This window comes from Thrips palmi, unplaced genomic scaffold (genome assembly GCF_012932325.1).
Source record: "Thrips palmi isolate BJ-2018 unplaced genomic scaffold, TpBJ-2018v1 HiC_scaffold_15, whole genome shotgun sequence".
Classification (NCBI taxonomy): domain Eukaryota; kingdom Metazoa; phylum Arthropoda; class Insecta; order Thysanoptera; family Thripidae; genus Thrips; species Thrips palmi.
In genome coordinates this window covers 5,561,454-5,587,027 of record NW_023144624.1, presented here as the reverse complement: position 1 = coordinate 5,587,027, position 25,574 = coordinate 5,561,454, and the positions used below count along the sequence as shown (strand labels likewise).

The 25,574-nt window shown below is 57.3% G+C and overlaps 1 protein-coding gene across 1 annotated transcript; it reads left to right on the top strand.

Annotated features, from left to right (window-relative positions):
• The first annotated feature begins 4,922 nt into the window (after positions 1–4,922).
• LOC117641371 (homeobox protein abdominal-B) lies at positions 4,923–25,574 on the top strand. Its single transcript, XM_034378630.1, has 5 exons — positions 4,923–5,019; positions 6,545–6,659; positions 8,158–8,201; positions 16,446–17,183; positions 22,307–25,574. Exons 2-5 carry the CDS (start codon positions 6,640–6,642, stop codon positions 22,693–22,695), a joined length of 1,191 nt encoding a protein of 396 aa, XP_034234521.1. The 5' UTR covers positions 4,923–5,019; positions 6,545–6,639; the 3' UTR covers positions 22,696–25,574.

The window sequence follows — 25,574 nt, the reverse complement described above, 5'->3', positions numbered from 1 at the left end:
GGACGCGCGCCGCCGCCGCTGCGTCAAAGTAATCAAATGTAGCGCCAAAACCGGGCGGCACAACGAAAAAAACGGGAGGGTCAGCTTGGGGTGAGTTTCCGTTTTTTTTTTCGGATGATTTGTACCCGCCTGCTTCTCCACGGTGTGGTTGACGCACTTCCGGCGAGTTTCCCTCCGTTCGGCGGTCGTGGGCGACGCGGCATCCTGGCCACCGCCTCGGCCACCGCCGAGGACAGGACGTCGTCCTACGTCATCCGGTTCCGATCCACGTCGCGCACCTTGGACGTTCCAACTGAAAAATAAGAATCGAATTTTGGAAGAGCACGAACATTAAAAACGCTAAGTTTCTTGCTTTTTTTTGCAGGGTAACACTTTATCCGGTGAAATGCAAGGGGTTGGGAGGGTGCCTAGGGGTGGCGGGCGCAGCCTCCAGGGCCTGCGTGGCTGGCGTGGCTGGCGCGCGCTGGGAGGGAGGCGATATGCTGAGCAGTTTTGCCACTCTGTGCGCACAAACAGGGGTCCGCACCCCCCGCGCCCCGCCATGTGGGTCCTCCATGCGTGCTTTCCACAAAGAAGACTTTTTTTTTCGGCCGCAGACTCCTTTTTTCCATCATAGCTACACTACGCGCCCGCACACCACCCCGCCGCCGCCACCGCCGCCACCCTTCTGGAAAAATATTTCCCCCAAGGACCAACCGCCAAATCCAATGCCACCGCATTCTTGACACGTTGCCATTTGTGTGTGTGTGTGTGTGTGTGTGTGTGTGTGTGTGTGTGTGTGTGTGTGTGTGCAGTGCGCACGCTGAAAGCGCTGACGGAGGGACGCCAGTCGAATGAGCTGAAGGCCTTGGCAAGCAAGCCGGCTGCAGATGCAATCTGCCAGTAGCTGGCTGCTGCTGCACTGTGCGGCTGCAGCGCTGCAGCCGTTTCGCCGCAGGCATGCGCAAGATACCTGAGGACAATAGATACCAAGGCACTGCAGGCGCTTCTGCAGTGGCGGCGGCAGCGGAGGCGGCAAGGGTCCCAAGGGAACTCTGGGCGCGCGGGGGGGAAGGGGGGGGAGGGAGAGGAGAATGCACGGAGAAGGGCTGAAGTGCCGTAGCGTGAATGCCAGGCGGCCAGCCCAGCAGGCAGCCAGCAGCGGGGACCAAAAAGGTGCTTTGGGACCAACCCCACCAGCCGAGCCACCCAGAGCTAAAAATATGGCGGCGATTCCCCTCACTTTGGATTCTTTTCAACAGACGCGCACGTGTCGGTGAATCCCTTCTTTTACAAATCACACATTTTTTTTTTCCAGAGTGCAAATTTTCCTCGGATGTGATTTCAATACGCGGCACGCTCGCGCGGCCAATTCCGCCGCTGTCCCGGTCGCAGCGTGCGGAAATCGGGCGAGAAATCGGTTCGAAGGGGTTGCCGGCGCTGCCTCCAGCTGGGCGGCAGCATGTGTGGCGTGCACCATGTCGTGGGGTGCAGGGGCCGAATGGCACTGGGGAGGGGGAAGGGTTGCGAATCCAAGTGCTCATTCCGGGGCCCAAACTCTGGTGCAGGCCACTGCGAGGCTCCCGGAGGCTCGACTTGGCCTGCATGCCTCCATGCAAGGCAGTAATGGCACCCCTGGCACTTTGCGCAATGCACTGCCTTGCCTCGCCACGCGGTCTGATTGAATACGAAAGGGGCGCGAGGCTCAAGATGGCGCCCACCCTCTGCCAGTCTTGTTGTTGCTGCTGTTGTTGTTATTGTTGTAGTGTAGGGCCAGACTGTGCGCTGAATGATAATCAACTTGCATCACAGAGGGACTTTATTCTGTCCGCTGTTGCGTCGGCGCGTCGCCGCTGCTTGATGCCTTGCAATTTTAATTTCGTTCAGCGCGAAACGTAATTAGTTTCGAATGGAGCGGGAGGAAGGCCGCCGTCTCGCTGCAGCAGCCCCCCCCCCCCCCGCGCGCGCCCCGCCCAGCACGGCCCCACCCCGCCTGTGACCTCATCAAACGGCCAGTTCATGCACTCCGCAAGAAAATGTTGGTCGAGGACTGACGTCGGTTTCCATTTTTCAAGACCTTGGAAAATCTCCTCTGCAATATGAACCAAAATGTCGGGAGAGAAACACTCGCAGTCGGAATATCGCAGCAATTTGATTCTTTTTGGCGCGCAGGGAACGCTCAGCCGGGAGGGCTGGCGGGAGGGGACGCCGGAGGGAGGCTTCGCGCATCGGGCGCGGCAGGGGAGGGGAAGGAGGGGGGATTCAATTTCCGACCGATGTTTGTTGAAAGCTAGCAGAACGGTGTGTGGCGCGCGGAGTAAGGGAGACAGACGCGGTGGACTAAGCCTACCCACTCTGGACAAAAAATATTTTTTCGTCTTTTTTATTTTTTCAGACTGAAACTTTTGTATTCACATCTAGATTTATTCAAAAAATAACACAATGTGCGTGATGGCTGGCAATGCGGGCAGAGTGAGGAAAGGGTGGAGCGCTGTGGTTTGGATGGGGGTGGCAGGGGAGGGTGAGGGCGAGGCAGGGGGAGGGGGGGCTAAATGGATTAGTGTTGTGCATGGAGGTAAAATGCCCGGCGGCCCGGCGGATAAAAGCAAGCAGCAGGGGATTTCGTGATTGGCGTGGTGTGGCGTGGCGTGGCGCGGCGTGGCGGGGGTGACTTGCAGGGGGGGGGGGGGTAGTCCCGTGGGGGTGGAGGCTACAAATGTCACGCAGTGCGTTGGATCTGTAAATTCCTCCGGGCTGTCTGCAGCACGGCCTCATGCAGCCGTCCGCACACAATGCCCTTGCGGCTTTCTCTTTCCCACCCCGAAGTACAGCCTGAAGGTGTACAGCCGCTGCCGAAAGCACAGACCGGGCATCTGGCGCGGCGGCGGCGTGGCATGGCGCGCATGCGCTTCTTCTATCCCTTATGTAAATGTTATCGTACGTTGCCCCGACAAGGACTGGCCTGCTGAATCATGTGGCCAGGTCCGGCCTGGGCCGGGCGCGCCAAGCACCCCCACCCCCTGGCCCGCCAGGCATTTGGCACATGGCTGCCTGCCTCGGCCCGCCGCCATGCTGCTGTGCTGTTGCCGAGCGCGGCAGGCCGGCAGGCCGGCAGACCCACGGTCGCAGTCCCCTGTCACCATCCATACTCGCGAAATGTGATTCAGTAATCCGATCTTTCCCCCAAGAGCGGCGGCGGCCAGCCTCCGACGGAACAACCGCACCACCTCCCTGCTGAAATATACAACAATAACTTATCCCGCTTCCGCCGGCCAGACTGCAGGAGTCTCCTAGTTTTTGGCCGCCTCCGTCCGAAGTCGTCTGCGCGTTTTTGCCGGCCGGCTCCACGTTTACGACGCAGCGTTGGGTGGCCGGCAAACAGAGCGCACCGAGTCGAACATGTCACACTTTCGCGTGCACTACTTTCACGCGGGGCGGGCTCACGTCTTGAATGGGAATCGGCGTGTCGGAGAGAGACAGAGCTAACGGTCCGCATGAAAGGGTGATAGGGTAATGCGGCGAGGCGACGACTCCAGGTCAGAGACGCTACTTTGTTTACGGTAAATATTTCCTGTGCGAGCGGCTCTTCCTTGTCGAAACCTCCCAAGCAGCGCGCCGACCTAACGGGATGCTCTCCTTCCATCGGGACGGGAGCCGCGCCGCCCCGGCGATACCATGTACCGCGCGTCGTTACAGTTAGTGCGTATGGACACACTTTGGAAAAAAGAATCAAGCGTCTCTATTTATCCGATCGGAGAGGAAAAAGAAAATCCCTCTGCGAGTGTGCGCGCCGTGCCGCGACGCAGCAGCTGAGTGCCCAGCACATGGTACCCACTCTCACGCGCCCTGTGTGTGCGCGCGTACGTGTGTGTCCGTGTGAGCGTGTGTGTGAGTGTGTGTGTGAAGTCTATCGGCCGTGAAACCCTAAACACTCATCGCGGGCATTCGGCCGCCACGCTCGTATTTCAAAAAGCGCCGCCGCCTCAAAAGGCCAAAGTCAAGAAGGATGTGACAGATTTCTTCTGCGACAATAATCTTTGTGTTCCTCTGCTCCCCCTCAGGTATTTCGAATCGCCTCCCCAGCGTCCCCCGGCTGCGTGCGAGGCCGCTGCCCTGTCGATGCAACTGCAATCGTTTCACAGGCCGACTCTCGTGCTGTCGTCGGTCGACCTCACCCATGAGTGCGACAGAGACACCCCGGCCAAACTGCAGTCTTTGTACGCGCAGCCTTGCCATTGGCCCTGTGCATTAGGATTAAAAGGCCCGCCGAAACGTGGCTTTTTTTTCTCCGTCGCTCCTTCCCGCGCCTCGCGGTGCTGGCGGTGCTGGCGGTGTGCATCCCCAGCATTGAGCGCGAGACGTTGGCGGCCCGCTAACGGGACGTGAAAAGGCCGTCCGTCTCTTCCAGCCAAATGGAGACGTGGCCGAACGCCGAACGCGCTCTTCGCGCCATAAGCCTCGGCCACGGGCAGCCACGGGCAGCCACGGCCAGCAGCTGGATGGAGTTGTTAGCCGAGTCACATGGTTTCTCCATCGCTACCTGGCGCGCCGAGCAGCCGCCGCGTTCCGGGGGCCACTTTCCTCGCTCTGTCTCTCTCGCACCCACGGGGCGTTCCGCAGTGGTGCGAGAGAGACAGAGCGACGAAAGCGCGGTCCGAAATCAGCCCCCAGGCCCCATACAGCCCCGCGGCCGCCCCCGGGGGGTCCCGCAGCAGTCCCGCAGCAGTCCCGCGGGCCCAGCCAAGCGGATCCGGAAACGCGCCGAGAGATTTGCAAACCGTCGCTGTTTTCGTTTTCCAGCCCTGTCCTTGTTCCTTTCGCAGTGTCGGTAACTCGCCCTCCCCGTCTGTTCCAGAGGCTCGCTGCCGGCGGGCTGCCACCCCCGCCGCCACCCCCGCAGCCGCCGCCGCGTGAGGGCGCCTCCAGGGCGTCGCTCGCGCCTCCAGGGCGTCCGCAGCCCCCCTCCTTCAGACTGGAATGTGTCAGAGCTGCCGCCGCCCTGGACCTACGAGACTTAGCCCGCCTGCAGCTCTCTAACAGGTAAACTTATTCGCACGACGGCGTTGTCTGGGCCGGGGCATCTCCGGCAGACCAGCCCGCCATGCAGATGAGGCCGGCGATGGCTGCCTGCCTGCCGCGAGGACGGCTTACACCGAGCTCAGGAGAGGCCCGATTAGGCGGCCGAAGCTTGCTGACGATGTGGCACCTCACACAGAGAAGCACGTCGCAGGCCGACTCCAAAACATTGTTTCGTTGCTCTGTCCCTCTCGCACGCCCACGCGACGCCGCACGCCCCGCGAGTGCGAGTGAGACAGCAGCAGCCGTTTCGGCCCCAGCCTGCGACGCCGCAACTAAATGCGTCTTCGAGTCGGTGACGCAGTCCCGACGCAGTCTGACGGCTCGACGCGCCTGACGCCTGTTTGCCGATGGCCGCTCGTGCGCGCCGCGTCCTTGCCGTGACGCCCTTGCTCACGACGACGCGCGGCGTGCGGCTGCCGCGGCTGGTCACCGCGGCACGCGAAGATAATTTCAAGGAATGTCGCCACTGAATAGTTGTGCCCCATTTTACGTCATTGCGACACTGTTTTGAGGAGTCGTGTAGGGTCAGTGCGGAGAAAAACTGGACAGGGGAACCGGACTCCTCATATTTTACTTCAAATGTCGAACGCACAGGCTTAACAACTGTCATGTAATGAACCGCTGATGCCACGAAACAACTTTTGATGGTTGTTATGCCTGTGCATATGGGGTGTTCAGTTCTTCCCCTGTCCAGTTCCCTGTCCTGACCCTAGCCTAGCAGTGTCAGTCGCACCCCGAGGAGGTCGCATCCAGTTTCCCTGGATGTTTCCGAATGCAACCATCACGGCACACTTTTCCCCAAGTAGCCGCGAGGGGGCGGGGCGAGCTTGCTGCCTGAAACGTGCCCAATGAGCTGCTTCGCTTCGTGCGTGCCTATGTTCTCAGCGCCTCCTAGAACCCTGCCAACAAATTCAACCTGTCAAAGCCGAGCCACGAAATGCAAAGCGGCTCTCCGTCGTCGCTCCGTAAGCTCTCGGGGACTCTGGCGCGGTGTCCCGCCGGGCGGGGCGCGTTACACTCCCAAGGCAGCCATTGCATTATGCACCCCGAAGCCCCCGCAGCTTATCTACTTTCGCATAACGAGTTGCAAAATTATTATTATTTTTTTTGCCGTTTGATTATGACGAAAAGGGTGATGTAAATGAGACGACAGTGTCGGACACCTCGGCCGGCCATTGGCGATTCCGCACGCACGCGGCGCCAGCTCACGCGCGGCGCGCACGTCCCGCCGCCACGCACGTCTAGGCGACGCCGGTGGCCGCCCGCACGGCAGGCACGCCCCGCACGCAGCGGCGTCGATTGGGGTTCCTAATGTCTTGACGATGTCAACCAGCCAGAGACGAATTTTACTTGAATTTACGTCAATTCTAGGATCAGATTTCCCTTGGTTTTGGGGTGGCCGATGATCACTAGACAAGGGCAAAGAGTAACACCAAAAAAGGAGAACCAATTGTAAGGACCTATTTTTCTCTGATTTCTGTTGCAGTACACTCGGACTAAGAGAGAGGCAGGCGAGCGATTGAGTTGAGCAGAACGATTGTATCTTTTCGTTTAGCAGCCACGTCTAACTCATACTACACCATGTACGGGGCACGTTTGAGGTAAATTTTATATTTTTAAGTAACGCTGGCTTGAGGGTGGCAAAGTTTTGTTTTGGAAAGGGAATGACCTAACCTGTGAGTCTAACGCGAGGGCTGAGCACCGTGTAACCCGTTTAACATCGGCAAACCGCATGCTGCATTTGGAACGCACAACTGCTTCTAACTCGCCTAACCCATTTGTAAAACCCGAGAATCGGATTCAAAGTCGGGAAGCTACAAAAATAACAGCTGAAAAAGATAATGGCAAGGAAGTCCAGGACCTTCCACCTGCCGCGACACCCCATTTCATAAGTCGGACTTTCTTCGGCGAAGAAGAGCGCCCTTTTTATGGCGCGTTAAAGTGTGCGTGTCAGTGGGGCGCTCAATCGAGCGACGTGACCGGGGCCTGCAGGGCTGGACCGCGGCCGGACGGCCGGCCGTCGTAAAGACCCGCCAATTGCATCCATATTCCGTCGATGCCATTTTCGGGCCTTTCTTCGCCTTCGTGGGGATGGCGTGTGCGGACAGGCGCGTGCCCGGACGCCCTTCGGCCGGACTGGCCGGTGACTCAGTTGCCTGCCGCCGACCTGGCCGGGCCTCGAACCTGCGCCCAGTGCCCCGAGCCCCTTTTACGAGGCAAATCATCCGATTCCAAGTAATTCTTTCGTCGCCGTGACCCATCCCCGGAGCAGCGCTCCGATCCGGAGGAGCCATTCCACCCCTCTCTCGCGTCCTCACGGGAGGCTCCACGAGGGCGCCACGACGGGGAGACTCTTCGGCTGATGCTGATGAGCCCCGACCAGGAAAAGCTGGCCGCTCGGTATCACGGCGTCATGGGTTTCTTTTAAACATCAGCGTGAATCCGAGATGGCGGCGCGGGGAGGCCTGCCGGGGGCCTGGCCCGGCGGCGGGGACATGTTTGATGCATATGTGTGAGAGGGGAGCCGCGGGGGTGGGGCGCCGCTTGCGCCCTCCTGAGCCTCGGCTGGCTGGCTGGCTGGCTCACACGCGCCGCGCCAGTTGTTGATCCCAAGCGTGTTTATCCTGCAAACAAAAGGGAACACAACACAACACACACAGACACACACACACGGACACGGCGTCCCGGCGCGGGGGTGGTGGCGCCGCGAACTAGAATGCGCCCCTAAAAGTGTATTCCGGAAGTGGGAGGGCCGGGTATGCGAAATTGTGCGGCGTCATCCGATAAGTTGCGCGAGGCGGCCACGTGAAAATGCAATTTCCTGGTGGCCCTGCGCCGCGCTGCGCCGCCGGGGCCCAGACTCGGCGCGCCCTCACCCGTGGCGGGTTTGTCGTGTATAAATACACAAGCCGTGGGCGTGTGTGTGTGTGTGCCTGTGTGAGTGTGGGTGGGGCTAGCGCAGTTCCTAAATCTTAGCCTGCCTTCTAATTATTTGTCTTGCAACTCGGGAGGCCGGCGCGGCAGTCAGTAAAAGCCGCGGGGCCGAAAAAAAAATGGTGCACGTCTTGTAACGGTTTTCAACCCCAATGTGTGTTGCAGGTTGCCCTGCAGTTTCTCTCCGGCAACGCTGGCTAGCATCCAAGGTAAGCCCCGAACTCTGAGAGGCGCTTTTCTCGCCGCCTTTTCCGTGGAAATCCCTGCCGATTTTTCCTCCTCCGCCGCGAGTTTCTTTCCGGCTGTCGCGCCGTTACGAGAGAAAGCCGCGGTCCGTGCAAGCATCGCTCAATACGGGTAATTGTCCATGGCGGGCCCCTCATCGGTGCGGCACGGCACTGTAGGCACGGCACTGCAGGCACTGCAGCACTGCAGGCACTGCCAGCCCGCGCCGATCTGGGTCGGCCCGGCCGCCAGTCGGCCAGTGCTCTATGGCAATTTGCTGGGGAAGGCAAAAACACTTCCTTGGTCCGCGGTTCCGAAGAAACAAGCGGCGGAGGAGAAAAAAAGACGCAAGGATTTTGCTGATCGGTCACTTCCTCCGTAACGGAGAGAAGTGTCGCCAAATGAACCTTATTTTGCTCTTTTTGAAAAGTCTGTTGGTGTTGATGACGATCACAGAGTAATGCACTGAGAAGTTGGACGACGGTCGAGTCACTGCGATCGAGCGTAGGTTCGCCCAGTCACACTGCCGATAGAACGGGGGCGCATTTGGAAGCGCCTCATGCAGGCTCAGGAGCGGGGACCGTCCGGAGCATAATCAGATTCAAACAATTACTGCGGTAGGTGGTGCCGTGACGCCGCGAGCGGCCGTGCCGTGTTTACCATTCACGATTTCACAGTCGGCTGCATGAATTAATCCGAGCGGGGAAAAGGGTTTGGCGATGACGAAAAAGAACAAAAAAAAAGGCTAGAAAGAGACAGAGGGAAAGGAGAGATGGCGCGTAATTGCTTGGGACGGTCTCGAAGATGGCGGAGGAAGGGAGAGAGGACGGAGCCTGGCGGGCGACTCCGAACACCGCACTTCGGTCTCTCTCGCACTCACGGGGCGTCTGGTGAAGGCGGGAGAGAGACAGCACGCCGTGCTGAATCAGCCGGCCGGCCGGGCCGCGCGTTAGAGAAGCCCGCGAAGCGTGTAGCGGTGGATACTCTCGCCAGGCCGGCCAGCGCAGCTTCCTAGAATTCCTCTGGCCGTGCCCTACCCTCTCGAAATAGACTTTCTGCCGCCCTGTTTCTCACCTTTCCGAGGCCTGGAAAGCCTCTGCGTGTCGCCGTCCGACTGCGAGGCCGTTCCGAGAATCAAACTCGGCTTCCTTCATCAGCGCCGTGTGTTATTACGCCAGCAGGCCGGGTCCGAGGGGCAGTTCGGCAGCTCCGTCTCTGTCGCGCTCACCAGCCAGCCCACTGGGGCGCAAGAGAGGCAGCAAACGACTCTCCCGGAATCGCTCGGCGGGCAAGAAGTACATTTTCTTGATACACATCATCAGGGCGCTCGGGCCCCTCCTGCACTGCCCTGCACTGCCTGCAGCAAAGCGCTCGCCTTTTCTTGCTCTTGTTCTGTCCCTCTCCCCCTCCGATTTTCGCGTGTGTGTGCGAACGGAACGCCCCGTCTCCAATTACCGCCAATCATGGCCTGGCAGCAGCAGCGGCCAGCAGCACTGGCGAGCGGCGACGGCGACTGTCCTGAAAAAAAGAGGAGGGAAGACGGCGACGGATTTAAATTGTTAAATTATACTGATTGGAGCCGCGCGTCTGGCGGGTTGGCCAGCAGCAGCAGCAGGGTAGCACGTGACGGCCTGCACAGGTTTACCTGAAGAAAAAAAATGGAACAGAAATGATTTTGACAGTGGAGAAGGGAAGTGAAGCTGCCGCGCTGAGCTACGCCAGGATCAGTAAAGCGAGCTAGAAGGAATCAGGCCGCAGCTGTTCCAGTAAATTAGGCTTTCTGTGTCGCCATCATTGGCACGGCCAACCAGAGCACGGCGTCGAGGCCCCACGCCGCCCCGCGCCGCCCCGTACCGTTCGACGACGTCGTCCAGGACTGTCCCAGGGTCCGCGGGCAGTAATCACAGTGGTCGGCCTCGAGTCCGCTCAGTCCCTCAGTTCCTCAGTCCCTCAGACCGCTCAGACCACTCAGTCCCTTCAACTTCCCTCAGGCCCCGCAGCCGCTCAGACCCCGGAGGCTGCGGCAGGCTGGCCGGTGCTGCAGCCCGCCGCTTTGCAACAGACACGCCGCTCCACCGGCTCTGCTGGTCAGTGCTCTGGGTTGTGGCAGTCCCCCTTTCCGGAGCAGGATGCAAAGTTTGCGCGCACGGCAGACTCGGCCGAGAAAGAGAGAGAGGGGAGAGCAGCCGGGACGAATGGGCGACGAAGAGGGAGAGACGCGCCGTACCGGTCGGCCGGCCGGTTGGATGTTCGTTCCCAGGGCACCTCCAGGCTTCCGCTCGGGCCTTATTCCTGCCATGTGCCCGGGCCCCACGAGGCCCCACGAGGCCCCACCGGCACCGCCAGGTCGTGCCCGGACCGAACGCTTTTGAAACGGGACACCCAGCCTCCCCCTTTCCCGATTGGTGCGACGGGCTCCCCTGCGGTCGGGGCGCTCAGGAGCACCGCCTGCTTCACGCTGACGGGGACGTGCTCGGGGGTTGCCGACGACGGCGTCCGCTCGTCGGACTCCAGCCGGCCGTGGCCACATCTGCGAATGACGTCTCGAGACGTTTTTTTTTTTCGAGTGGAGTTCGGTGACTGGCCGGGGAATCGGCACAGCCGCGCCCACGCTCTGCCCGGCTCTGCCCCGCCGGACGGACGGGGGAGTGCTTGGCGTGCTCCGGGACTCCGGGGTGTGCGCGCGCCGCGGCGGAAACAGGGAATAGTAACAAAGTGTCAGAAAATGGGCGGCTTGGCCGGGCGGCGAGGGGCATTCAAATGAAGCCGGTTGGCTGGCTGCGCTGGCTCGCCTCGCACTCAGCGCGGCGGTACGGCGCCGCCATGCCGGCCGGGCAGAGGGGCGCGCAGGGCTTTTCCATCAGAATTTTTATTCTAATCGACTCGATTCCTATTCCAATCGGATTCCGGGGCTGAGGAGCAGCAGCAGCAGGCACGCAGGCCGGCCGGGGGGACGTTTAATAAACTACAAGAACGTTTGTTCCCTCTTACTCGCTCCCCTCTCCTGCACGGAGCCCCTTTCAGCAGACCCAATAAAAGGAATTGATTCTATCGATTCAATGAAAGAAAAAGCCCTGCAATCCCTTAAGCCCCTCCCCGGCCAACCCCGGCGCCTCACTTTCGCCTATCTCCTCCGCCCAGGCGCACACACACGCACACTCACACTCACACACACACGCCACGCAGAAAGCTGTATTTCCCATTTGGAAATAAAAAGCACTCAGTCAGCCCTATCGACTGTATAATCCAGCGCAGCTCTTCGGTGTCGTCATCGGCGGCCTTTAGCTCCGCGTCGAGTCGCTGATAACAGGTGTAGCGGCGGCGGGCGGGCGCCGTGACCGATCACCAAGATGGCGGCCTGGGTCCCGCCGCGACCCGCCGCGGCCAGGCTGTCTTGCTCGCACCCGTGCGAAGTACCGGAGCGGCCCGCGAGAGCGAGAGGGACGGACTCCTGGTCCAGCCTCGCGGCCCGCTACGGCAATCAGGCAGGGACGCTGCAATCAGGCAGCGCGCCGCCGCGCCGCGGCCTAGCCGGGGAGGCGTTCTCGGAAGCCGCGCGGCGCCGCGAGGCCCGCCCACTCCACTGGCAACGTGGCGCCGCGCGCGGCCTGCCCTGGGCATGCCCTGGCGCCAGGCGGAAGCGGGACTAATGGAGACGTTGCCTCTGCGGAAGTGAAAGGGGCGGGGCGGGGCGGGGCGGGGCGGCCTCGGCGGCGGCATGTCAGGAAGAGCGCCGCTCCGATATCGAGATGCACGGAGAGAGCATCATCCTGGATAGAGGAAAGCTCCAATATGGTCCATTTTCCTGCTGCCCACGAGTAGTTCGCACTGGACAGAGGCTTTTGTTGAAAGTCTAGGTTAGAACCATAAAGAAATTTTGTTAGTGAATTCCACATTTGATTGTTTCAATGAAACGTTTGAACTAAATCGTTGTTAAACTGACCAACAACGAATCCATTTCAAAATTTTTCTCAATTTTTTTTTTTTTATGTCGAGGTTGTTTTTCCCCGGGGCTTATCCCTTCCCGCTCCATCCCTCCTCCTCCTCCTTTTTCCCCTGCGCGAGTGTTTGTGAGGGGGAACCAGGTCGAACGGCGCCCGATTTTCGTCCGCTCTTTCCCCACGCTGCACGGCGCAGCAGCACAGGGCCTCAAGGCGAGCCTCTCGCGGCTGGAGGTCGTCCCCCCGCCCGCTGTGCGCTGTGCGTTCCCTTTTCCCCGAGACGCAAGGTCCGCGCCGAAAATCTGGCAGTCAAATTAGCCGCCCGGCGAAAAAGGCGTCGGGGGTTGTCCCCCGTCCTACTACAGTGTAAAGGGTAAGAAGCAGGGGCAATCTTATTCACGCCGTTTGGGCGATTGCGTATGCATATTGCCTAAGACGGACTGTGCGGCTCCAGAAAAACTTTTCTCTCACGTGATTTGGAGTTAAAATTTACGAGGCGTGGCCAGACAAAATAAAACGTAAACAGAACAAAAGGTCGACGGGTGTCGGCCCTGTGTGTTTTGTTTTTTTGTCGCCACGAATAGGTTTCGGTTGAGTGACAATTTTTCTATCCCTTACTTAATCCAAACGGCAAAATTCCAATTAATTTTCAAAACCAGTTGCACGTTCGTACTTTGAAGAACTTTTTATTAAATCAAAGAACTGTAGGGATTCTAGTGAAAATTATTTAGAGTCACTTTTAAAAAAGATTCGTATTCTGTCTGCAGTCTGGTCCGCAGTCCCCCGCTATCACAGACAAGTGCACTGCAGACAAAGTGGAAGTTTTTCTAAAAATAAATGATTGAAAAAGTCAACTTTGCATTGTGTCGGTCGCCGCTTTTCCCGCTGAGTGGGGTCGCCGGCATGGTGGTCGGGGTCGCCCCCCCCCCCCCCCTCCCCCAGCAGGCCCTTCAAAACATAAAGAGAGAGAACGCCAGAGTCTCTAGGCCCTGCCGAACTCCGAGACAAAACGAGCGCGCGTCGCTAGTTGGACACTTCCTGGTGGCGACCTCGTTGAAGGCAGTCCTCGTCCCCATTTTCTTGCTTGTGTGCCTCGAGAGCCCCGCGCGTCTCCCGCCGCGCCCGCCCCGCCCCGCCCCGCCCCGCCCCCGCCCCGCCCCGCCCCGCCCCGCCAGCCATGCGCGGCGACTCCTCCCCCTCCGAGCCTCAAAAGGGCCGCGCTCCCCTTTTCTCGCATAATGTAATGGCGAAATGATATTCATAGGGGTGCTGCAGCTCCACTGGAGGTTCCGCCGCGCGCCGACAGATGTCGCTGCGTGCTACTGTGCTTGCAGCAGGCTTGCGGTCGCGCGCCGCCCGGCAGGAGGAGGAGGAGGAGGAGGAGGGCGAGGCGGAGCGGCGGCGCGACGAGCGGCGCGCTGCAGGTGAAGAAGAGGACTGTCACGCAGGATGGAAAATCGGGCGTCCTTGCTTCGGCCTTGCAGTGCTACGCACCGGCAACCTTAAAAAAAGCGCCGTGTTTCATTCGAGACTCGCGTTTAGCGAACAGCTATTGACGCGTTCATGTTTTCGCGTGAATTTGTTACGCCCCACGATAGGCCCCACTCGTGCGGTTGTCTGTCGGTCTGTCTGTCTGTCTGTCTGTCTGTCTGTCCGTCCGTCCGTCCACCCCGTCGTCGCCCGGCACCACCTTTCCGCCTCGATTGTTCTCGCGAGACACTCGGCGACACCGCGCGGGAAAGCAGGCGGGCCGCCCCACTTCCGGGAGACAAAAAAAAAAATTGCGAAAGCTAGAAACGGAACTCACTGTCGAGCGTTAGGAAAATTCGAACAGGACGGACTAGAATGTTGCGCAGTCTCGATGATGAGCGAGGTAAACACAGCTTTGTCCCCGCGCTCCCTGTCTGTCTCAGCGTGAATCGCGCGCCGGAAATTTATGGGCGACCCTTCCTGCTCTTTTCCTGTCCGTCCGTCCGCCTGCCTGTCTGCTCGCCTGTCTGTCTGCCTGTCTGTCTGTCTGTCTGTCTGTCCGTCCGCCAGTTCGTCAGGTACGAGGATGTGCGCCGCAGGAGCGCCGCCAGCGTACGTTCGGCCGGCTCCCCATCCTTGAACGGGCCCCGCGGTGCCGTGCCCCGCCACTGCCCCGCCGCCGCCGTCTGTACGATCCGGAAGTACCACGCGATGATTGTGCCATTCCCCGAGCCGGGCGCAGTCGGCCAGAAAATGCGACGGCAGCGCGACAGCGCTCGACAAGCTCCGGGTCGAGATGGCACAACAAATTGTGCCGAGGGTGCCGGCTTGCGCATTGCCGCGCCGTACTGCCGCGCGGTGCCCGCGGCGGCCACACCTAGACCTGAATTTGTCGAGGCAATCAGTATCCCAGTAGCGGCGAGGCGACAGTGCGCTGCCTCCGTAAACATTTTTTTCCCTAGATTTTTTCTTACCGCTACCGTCTCTCTGTCATAATCAAGAAGCTCCTTGTCGGTGAAGATTTTTTCTAGTCAACCTGTAACGGTATCTAGCCTAACCTTTGATCGGGCCGCTCAGCTGGGCGCGCAGGGAAAGGACGACAGGGATGAGGACTGAGAGAGACAGGCAGAACGGTGGGAGGGAGAGAGAGGGAGAGGTCGGCGGGGTAGCAGGGCCATTACGCAACAATCGAGTGCCGATCAATGGGTTTACAGCTTCACTTTCACCGCAAGGCGCGTCGATAGACATAAACCTGGCCAAGACAGGTAGCCTCATTGAAACGGCGGCTGATTTATTTAGCACAAATAGTAAACAGCTTTACAAACGCAGCAGTCGAATTCGACCCAAATGGCCTAGTCCGGCTTTATGGCGTTGACCATAATTACCATAAAACGGTACTTATGCTCTCCGATCGGGTAGTTTGAATGCGGTGCCGTAAACGAGGGCCCCATTTTTTGCCCCGCCCCCGCCATGTTCGTGTGTGCCTCCTTCTTATTATTTGTTGGGCGTGACATTTCCGAGGGGGTCATATTGACATGCTTTTACTTTTGTTTTCACGCGCGTTTATGGGTCCAGGCGGCCCGGCCCGGCGCGGCGCGGCACGGCGCGGCGGTCACAATGCTCCCCATTGTACGCGGTGCGGGGGCGGCAGGCGGCGGCAAGGGGTGAGGCCACGTCGCGGCGCGCCGGCCCGGGGTTGGGCTGCGCCGCGCTGGCTTGGGTTGGGCCCTGCCGCTCCGCGGCCCTGCCGCACCGCGTCGCCATGCCGCGCTGCGCCGCCGCGCCGCGCCGCGAGTCGAGCCGCGCCGCCTCCGCGGCCACCGCGGCCGCCAGGCCACCGCCGCAGCAACACCGCCAGCGCGGCGGTGGTGGCTGGCCCGGGCTGGTCCTGCCGCCGCCGCAGCTCTGGAGCCCCGAGCGACGCCGCCGCCTCGACCCCGACCGCCGCGTCGGCGCGCCGGTGCTCGTAGTTGGAGATTTGGCCACCAGAGGCCGGCAGCGGCGCGGCGGCGCACGGCAGCGCTGGCTGTGGGAAGGCGAGGCGGGCGAGGCAGTCGTCACTCGACTAGGGTCTCACTCGCTCACGCGTGCATTCGCTCCGCGCGTCCGCAAATCCGTGTCGTGCTCATCGTCGTCGCGGACCTCGCGTGCAGTGCGCGCGCGCGTGTGTGTGTCTGTGTCTGTGTCACGCCAGCCCTGTGGATTATTCGGCTTGAAACTATTTTTTTTGTGCGCGCCGTCCCTTTCCAAGGCCACTCCATGTGGCGCGTATTGTCGGTGCTGTGATTGTGGGGGAGTGAGAATGAGCGGCGGGGCACAAAAACAGTGTCATGATTGCCCGGCAGTGAGTGCAGCGAGTACAATGGAGGCCGCGGCCAGCTAGACGGACCCTGTGGCAGCCCCCCGGCGGGCCTGGAGACAAAAGCGGTGAAACTCGGAACCCTGTGGAAGGGTTGTTGCGTCGCATACCTGCGCACCTACCTGCAGTCAAGTGACTGGGAGAACCTTGAACGAATCGTGCAACCGGTGACTGGTGCCAAAAAAAAGTGCAAACTGTGATCGTCATCAAGATCGGCAGCATCGAGTGCTGTAGAGAGTGGCGCTAATCTGTTTGTGCTCCTTCTTTCTGTTCCTTCCCCTCCCCTCCCCGCCGCTGCCTGACGTCCATGGCCTCGTTCGCCATGGTCGCGCACTGAACGCGGTGCTTTCCGCTACCCGGCATCACCATCGGCGACCTGGTTGTCACGGACGTGGCTGACGTGGCCGGCGCCACGTTGTTCGACATCCCCAATGGGGGCGGCCCGATGGGCGCCTCAGCCGGGCCTGCCTCCGGGGTGACGTGGTGGGCCATGATGTCGGGGGCGCCCTACGAGGACTCGCCGCCGCCGCACGCCCTGTCCACGCCGGTCACCTCACCGGGGCCGGTGGCGACGGCGGCCGTAGTGGCGCCCCCGCACACCCCATCCCTCGGCGGCAACGCGTCGTCGGCGGCCTCGTCCGCATCGCCGCCCACCTCGGCGGTGCCTCCACCCCCGACGTCGTCGGCGCCCGCCACCCCCATCCACATCCCGGCCAAGCGGCCGTCCACCGGCGGCGGCTACTCGGACTGCGGGGGCGGCGTCGGCAGCAACGACTCGTCGTCCGTCATCCGGCATGGCCACACGCAGCCCTGGAGCTACCCCGGCGCCGACATGGAGCAGCCCCACTACGGCGCGCCGACGTACTACAACCTGCCGGAGCAGGGCAGGGACTCCAGGAAGGCCGTCTTCTGGTCACCGGCGGCCGCCTCGGCCGCGCCGACGCCCACCCCTGAGTACAAGTACTCGGTGACGGCGGGGGGCGGCGCGCCGGAGCAGCCCGGCTTCGCCCAGGCGTGGTGCAACTACCCGGCCTACGCGGCGCCCAGGCACCACGCCGAGGCCGCCCACTACCTCGGCGGCGACGAGAGGCGGGGGATGGACACCACGGCCTTCTCCAGCCACGACTCGTACTCCCTCCGGAACTACCAGGAGACGGTGCCCACCACCACCTACCCGCCTCCAGGTCAGTCTACAGGTGTGTGTCTCCTAATCATTCTTTTCTTACTAACTTTTCTGCCAAGTCTTTTCTGTCTCGTCTGCATGTACTGCTGTGTAGAATAGAAACGAAAAGTGGAAGTGAAGTAGCCGTGAAATAACCGCACGCAAAAAGAAGCAATGCTTTTACATTAATTAGTGTAATGCAACCTTACCTAATTGCAAGGCATGTGCTGCGGCCTGCAAATATTCAAGATTTCATTCCGTGATTTGGTTGTCCTCACGTCTGCCTGTATGCTACACTTGCTTTTGGTGTGACTCGCCAGTCTGTCCTGGATGGGGTCTCTTTCTCTGTCGGCCCCTTTCCGTGAACCTAGCGCCTTTTGGGTAACTAATTAGCGTCTAGTAGTGTCGCGTAGTGGCTGCGTGTGTGATGCTGAACTCGCCCTCTCCCCCCCGTGATTTAGAGACAGCCTGACAGCAGCGCCCAGCCCGCCGGCTTTATGTTGTGGTGGAGGGGGAGGGGAGGAGGGGGAGGGGGAGTAGGGTGCCGGGCAGGGCGAGGCGAGGCGGCCCGCTGTGGCACTGCCGCATTCGACTGCCGCCGCTGCAACAGCCGCAGCAGCAGTTTGACCTTTTTCGGGGCCCAGCGCGCTCCGGCGAGGCCCCTTTTGTGTGCTATCTCCCTCAGCCGATCGTGTCTGACGGCGTAGGATTGACAGAAAGTCAGAAACTCCGGCCTATCCAGTGTCGCCTCCCTGCCGTCGGCCGCCCAGGCACAATCCTAATGAGATGGGACTCGCTAGAACTTAGCAGGGCCAGTGTTGTCGTCTTCCTTTTTCGATTTTTATTTTTCCACCTGGAGGGATTTGGGGCGGCAAGGCACGCTGCGATCGACAGCCGTCGTGTGATCCGAAAAGTTACAGTGGCAGTCGCGAAAATGCAGTCGTCAATAGCAGCAGCAGTCGGGCCGGTCTAGGACGGCACACTATCGCATAAATTGACCCAAACATTGTCACAAATTCGCACACACATACACACACACACACACACTCTCGCACGGACGCTGCGCAGTCGGATGGCCATAAAGTAGGTTGACGCGCCAAGATTGGCAGAGGGTACGTGGCACATGTTCCCACAATGCAAGCTCTGAGTGCAGAGCGAATGCCTCCGCAGGCTGAATGAATCTCCGTCTCGCTCACTCCTTCCCGCGGCGTGTCGCCCTTGCAGTCCTTCCTCCTCACCTGCCGGACTTTTGTGCCGCAGCCCGTCCTCCTCCGCGAATCCCAGCCGCCCAGGCCCTCCCCCTGTTTCCCCTGCAGCCGCTCGTTTCGCGAAACTTGATCGACAGGAATTTTCGGGCGAGCTGCGCGCGTGAGGATTCGCACTACATAAATTACGCTTTAGTCGATAGCGCTGTGCTGTGCTGCGCTGCGCTGCCCCTCCCTCCCCTCGACCCCGTCCTCCCCTGTCTATAACTTACGCTTACTCCTGTCCGGCCTGTAAGCCAAACTTTAAACCGGCGACCGACTTTAGCGTCCGCGTTTCGCAAATTGAGACATCTGGCGCGCGGGGGCCGGCCGGCCGGCTAGCTGTCATTCAAGGCGCGTCGTCGACCTCAAAAATCCGTTTCAGCCCGATTTTTATACGCGAGCTGCCATGAATGGAGGTGTAGTACACTGTAGTACGGCCGGCGCGGGGCGGGGAGGGGGGGCGTAGTAAAGGGTGGGGGCGTCCTATTGTTATGGCGCACTAAATACACCTTTATTACGCAAGGGCGGTGCGCGTGGTCTGTCACTGACCTGCACATCACATGATGCGAACAACATCGCGCAACGGCCGCCAGTCCGTCTGTTCGTCCGTCCGTCCGTCCGTCCGTCCGTCTGTCTGTCTCTCTCCCCGTCCGCCTGTCTGTCTGACTGCCTCTCCGTCCGTCGGCCGCCTGGCGACCTGCCAGCAGCGCGGACACCCGCTGCGATTCTGTGCCTTCCTCTTGCGCCTCTGTGGGCGACCGAGACAAAGTTTGAAAACCTCAGTGAACTCGCACGCTCAAAACGCTGGTGAATTTTAGCCGGATTTGCTGATTTTCTCTCCATATTATTTTCTTTCTAAACGTTGAGCAGTTACCATAAATTCAGCCGACTTATTTTTTCACTCCAGGCAGTGTTTTCTGTTGTTGGGCAGGCCTCATAGGTGTTTTTGGTGGAATAATAATGGAAAAGGAAAAAAAAGGCAACCTTGGCGCTGCCTTGAAGGACTTTGTCATTATCGCGCTGCCTGGGCGCCTTGCATTTGCATCAACTCACATGGTAGCGTTTTCCAGCGGAGGGGTTTCCTCGCGCTGCTGTGCGCTACATCAATGCAGATAGGGCCTCGGACAGGCCTCATCTCTCTCTCTCTCTCTCTCTCTCTCTCTCTCTCTCTCTCTCTCTCTCTCTCTCTCTCTCTCTCTCTCTCTCTCTCCGTTATCAACGGCAATCTGTTGCGGGCAGCGAGTGAGTGTCAGTCGACGTCAGAACCCCTTTGTACCATTTGCATACGGATGGCTTTCCGCGACGATTGTTGGAGCTCCACCCGGTCGAGCTCATCTCTTCCTACGATTAACATTCATACGAGCCGCTGCCACTGCCGGCACCGCGATGACACGTCGGGGACCCGCGACCCCGTTCCGGATTTTCCCTGAGGTCGGAAAAGCGCGAAGCTCGGCGAAGCACGCCAAAGCACGCCGAAGCACGGCAAAGCACGGCAAAAGCGCACGCGGCGGCGCGTGTTTACAAAACACACGCGAGGCGGGCGTTTACGCGGTGGCTCCACACCACGTGGTGTCTGGCTGTCCACCTCCCCCTCAGACGCGTGCGGCCCCGCCGGCCCCGCGGCCCGCCACCGTAAAGACTGCTTTATGGCCCGATTGAGCCTGACTTGCCCGGCGTCAACAATTTAACCGGCCGGTGCACGCTTCGCGACGCTTCGGCGCCAATTCGCCGTCAGCTGACTGCCACCTACGCCGATCAAAGTACCGTCCACTCGAAAAAGAATTAATTGAAAGAAAATAAAAGAGGGCCGGTGGGAAGTGTCTGGCTCTGTGGCCACCCGCTGTCTCTGTCGCACTTTTCTCACTCTCGGTTTCAATTGCGCCATCCCGCTCGCACACTTGTTGCCAGCCCGAAAGGGACTCTTTTCTTGCCGTCCCTCGGTCGATAAAAGTAAAGGAAAAAAAAGAAAGAAGGAAACCCGTCCTATTTTTGCCGGAGTCCGGTAGCCGCCGCGCGCTTATGGGTCAGACCTTATCGTTTCTCCTTTTCTTCTTCTCCTCCTTCTCCTCCCTCTTCCTCTTTGCCGACTTGGATCTGGATTGTCGAACCTTCAACCTGCCACACCTCCAGTGTGTGGGTTGGGGTGCCGGCGTGCGTGAGTGTCTGCGTATGTGTGAGTGCGTGCGTGCGTGTGCGACTGTGTGTGTGTGAGTGCGTGCGAGCGTCCGTGTGTGAGTGTGCGTGTGTGTTGGGTGCCGTGCTAATGGCCGTCGGCCCAGAGCCTCGCTAGTTCCCCGCGCCGCCGATAGATGTCGCGGGGATGTCTCCTCGCGGCCGTTCCCCCGCTTGGATGATCGGTGTCGATGATGACGCGGGGCAGGGGGAGCGGGGCGAGCAGGGCGAGGGGGACGGGGTCGTCCGTATCGCCAAGTGCTCTGGGTTGGACCCCAGACTGACCCAGACTTGCCTTCTTCCTGTCGCCTTTCTCTGTGAATAACTTTTGTCCCCGCTTCTCCCACAGCCAGTCCTTTGCTTTCCTTCGGCAGGTCGCGGGGCGCCAGTGTATCCTTTTGTCTGATTGTTTCTCGACCCTTTTCTGCAAAATTTCGCCTTCTCTTTTCTTTTTTTTTTTTTTTTTCTTTCCCTTTTTTTGGCTCTGGGCATTTTGCGTCATCATGATGCGCTGTCACATCTCTTGCTGCTGGTTCCCCCAATGCTGCATGAACGAGGGAAGCCCCTTCTTAATCTCTCTTTCTCTCTCTGTCTCTCAGTCTAGTAATCGAAGCTCGCATTCTGTCCCTCCCTTTTCTGTGGCAACAATCCAATTAGGTAAATGGTATCCAGTGTCTTCTCAAGCGGGGCTGCCCCTCGTCTCCCCCCACCCCCTCCCCCTTTTCGGGGCTCATACATTTCCGAACATTACGGCTCTGGGTTCGGGGCTGAGAGGAGGTGTTTTCGTTCAAACCTTTAAAATGAGACGCAGCGCCAAAGCGATTGTTTCCTCTGCTGTCACAGGACCGTAATTAAGACACCTTGAAAATAAAATAGAACGCTGTTTAGTTTTTTTTTTTAGTGTTCTCTCCAGGCGGCTTCCCGCGTGGGCTTTGGAAATGCCGACTGAACCTTGTTTTTCCAACCGGAACCACTTAGCCTCCAGGCCAGGCAACGCGCCAAAAATATAGATTGATCGTGCTGTGACAGTTAAATTGAGACATCTTCAATGTTGAGTCCGTCCACAACTTGTGAGAAACTGCCGAGCTCCGTATTATTCAAAGCGTATTCGTTTACCCTGGCCTTGTCGCATCAGCTGTTCGGAAATTAAGATGCCCGATGAATATTTCGTTTTCCGGACACGACTTTCCATTTCAAATTTCTCATAGCACCACCTGCATCCCGCCGCGTGGGCAAAGTGACATTTTGCAGTCATTCGCGTGCAAAGGAATGCACCGGTCCTGTTGGGTGAGGGGCGGGGAGGCGGTGGGAATAAGGAATAGTGACGCAGAGAGAGAGAGAAAGAGAGGGAGGAGGGGGAGGGGGTCTGCGGCGCACTCCGCGGGCTTCGATCGTAAATAAGAATGTTGGAAAAGGACGGGCAGGGCGGGTCGGGGAGGAGAGAGCGAGAGAGGAGACACGACTCATTGGCTGCGTGTCTGCGGCGTGGCTGGCCGGCCTATGGGTCGGGCTGTGTCGGGTCAGCCGGGTTAGGCGGAGCTCTGCGAACGCGATGCAGCACAACAACAACAACAACAGTTAGGCCCTGCGGCGGTTATTCAGAGACTAACTAGCGTGTCCCCTACTTGAGCAGTCCCCGGTGCGCCACACCCGACCCCCCGACCCCTTCTTCTCCTGCATGTGGGAACGGCCTGGCTGCAATGAGTTTTGACTGACGTCCCCGTTCGGTGTGTTCCAGGTTCGCTGGGAGTGACCTGCGGCTCGGGGCCCAACCCGCTGGAGTGGACGGGCCAGGTGACGGTGCGGAAGAAGCGCAAGCCCTACTCCAAGTTCCAGACCCTGGAGCTGGAGAAGGAGTTCCTCTTCAACGCGTACGTGTCCAAGCAGAAGCGGTGGGAGCTGGCGCGAAACCTCAACCTGACGGAGCGGCAGGTCAAGATATGGTTCCAGAACCGGCGGATGAAGAACAAAAAGAACTCGCAGCGGCAGGCGGCGCAGCAGAACAACAATTCGAGTTCGGCCAGCAACAACAATCACCATCACCACACTAATCACCACCCCGGGCACCACACGGTGGGGGGGCCCACCCACCCAACCAACGGGATAGCAGTCAAGCATCATCAGTGACATACGCCTTACCCTGGCGTGGGGCACGGCTTTAGCCACCCACACCAGGGCATGGTGTCGTAGAGCCGCTCGACTACCCGCGAAACGAAAGAGCTGCTCTGGGCACCCCAGAAAGGACGTTCGTGACGGCCAGCGTCACCACTCTTATTTATATGTAGTTTGTCATTTCGAAACTGAGTACAAATAATAGTGCGGCCGCGGGGGCAGGGGCGCTAGGCCTCCCCCGCCGCGCCCGATTCTTTAGTACTTTGCTGCCATCGGTTGCTGCGGACACGAAGGAGACTCCGGACGAGAGATGGACTCGAAAGGGATCTTATCTTTTTCATTGTGATTTTAGTCAAACCCATTCATACCAGTGTTAATTATAAGACGATAGTATTATTTGAAATACTGTATTAGTGGTTGTAAAGGTAAACTAATGAAAGGACACGGAGTATGTTTAGTTGAGAGGTGGAGATTAGTGTCTGTTACTTTACTGACCTGTTTTGTTTTATTCTGGTTATTATCCAGCACCCTCAAATGTGTGTGTTGTTTTGTTTGTTTTTACTTTTCCTTCCATTGTTTTTATTAAAACTGAAAGAAATACCAGGTTTGTTTGTTATGTCTGTAAAAATTTGTATTTAAAAGTAAATCTACCCTAGTGAGGTAGGATATATGAAAATACTGGTCTGATATGTATCACTACAGTTTTTAAGTATGTGTAAAAACCGGCCATTTTATAAATTGCAATTTGAATTACGTTGTGATAATATGCGTGTCGGAGATGGCGCTGTATTCGTGTGTGTGGATTACGGCAGGCCAACGCATGTATGGTTTGATCATAGTCCAGACAGAGAAAATAGTGACATTTCGAATCTTAATTGGATTTTATTCCTTAGATGTTTTATTTAAAATTGTACGTAGTAGGCTACTAATAATGAACCCAACGATTCGGTTGTAGTTTCATAGTGATCTCTCAAGAGCACGTTCTGTTATATGTAAAGAAATTAAAGCAAAATCGTTTATCTTCATTGAGTATCAATTTCTGTTATTCTAGTCGATTTTATGTTGAACGACTTTTTCAAGCAGAAAAGAGAATTTAAGTACATGCAAGTATTCCAGTTACTGTTTCCCACAATGTTTTGCTTCTGGGAAGGCGGCTGCTTTGCCGCTGCCAGGTGTGCAATAGCTAAGTCCTATGTAGCCTAGTGTACATAAGTGCGTCATAGACTGTGATCAGAATCCACTAGCTCACATCACCGTGAAAAGAACTCAACCATTCGTTGAGCGCGTGAGTGAGAATGAGAGAATGCGAGAGAGCATCGGGCCCGTCCTAATAAACCATTTGCACTCGACCGTTACAGTTGAATTGCTACTCCAAGGTCCGCTCTGTTACCACTATTATTTTCCCTGCGTTTCACAAGAAAAAAGAGTAAAATTACTTGCAGTGGTTCAGCGGACGGATCTGATCTCTCTGAGTGCCTGTGTATGTGTGACTTAACGAGTGAATGTATCTATGTGTGTGTGAGTGAGGGAATGACTGCGAGCGTTCATGTTGATGTTTGAGTATGTGAGTGTGTAAAATCATTCGTAGAAATTCGTCAATGGTTTTTGCCACTGTAATACAACCTTATTAGCCCTCTACGTTCAATACGTGTAAGAAAAAGTAATACTCTCATGTTTGAAAAATTGATTTAAAATGTCAAGTAAGCCATGTCCTTTTCTAAGTTCGAAGTCAATTCTTTCTAACCCAGTTTTACAGTCACCTCGTTTATTTCCAAGGAAAGAGTACAAATATATAAACAGAGGAAGCAACTTCTGGGTGAAAACCATCAAAACTATTCTCGAGAGGTGAAAATTTCCACTTTAAAATTGAATATTTTTATCTAAACTTGTCTCATTAAAGATATGTCAAAATGTACATATAGCTCTGGCTTACAATTAAGAAATGGATAGCTATGCCGACAGGTCTTGTAGCTCCTATTTGGATGTTCTGTGCGATAATTTAGTGTGAATACCTAGGAAAGCTCATAATAAGTCATTTCTAGTATTAAATAATTTTCACACTATCATTCAGTACAGAAAATTCATTGCGTACTAGTGCGATAAAAGCGATAATTCTTTAACCACACGCACCTTCTGGAGTGACTGAGGATAACCCGATCGCAGCCTGCCAACGTTGCAAATTTTAAAAAAATTGTTCATCGTGACTTAACTACCCTGTACTTATCGCTTTTAAATTTGATCTCGAAAGATGTAGGTTGCGATGTAAGTGTTTTGGAGTTATGTTCAAATCGAATCCTTTACGGGATTTTCTGAAGTGCCAAACTCACTGGAGTGACACACCACTCTTTATTGAGAAGTTTACGATCAATTATTGCAAGTTGGTGAGCTGAGTGCACACCTCAGTAAACTCAGAGGTCTTGTTAAAACGTAGTCACTTTCTTAATTTGTACGTATTTAATAGAAATTTTTGTTTCAAGTTTGAGCAATTTATTTTACAATTTGTTTACCGCCCCTTTTCTTTTTTGTTTTCATCTGTTTATTGTGCCGTACGTTTATTTTGTTCTTGTGTTCATATAACTACTCTTTCCTATCCTGAGGTACCAAAATGTTGCTGTTCAAGGAGTGGAAATCAGTGTATATGGTGTAAAGAATTTTCGATGACCTAAGCTTTAAAATTTACATTTATTTTGTACTTGAGTAAATGTGTAAAGTATGTATTTTACTGCTGTTTAATCCCTCTTTTGTTTGTTCAAAGTACAGTTGACGTTGTGCATGTAGTTAAGATTCTTGCTATTAAAGACGATATTATAAATGTACTGAAAGTCCTCAATTGTGCATAACAATGTTTATGATACCTATTGCATTAAAGTATTGTAGGTATCCTAAAAGAGTAA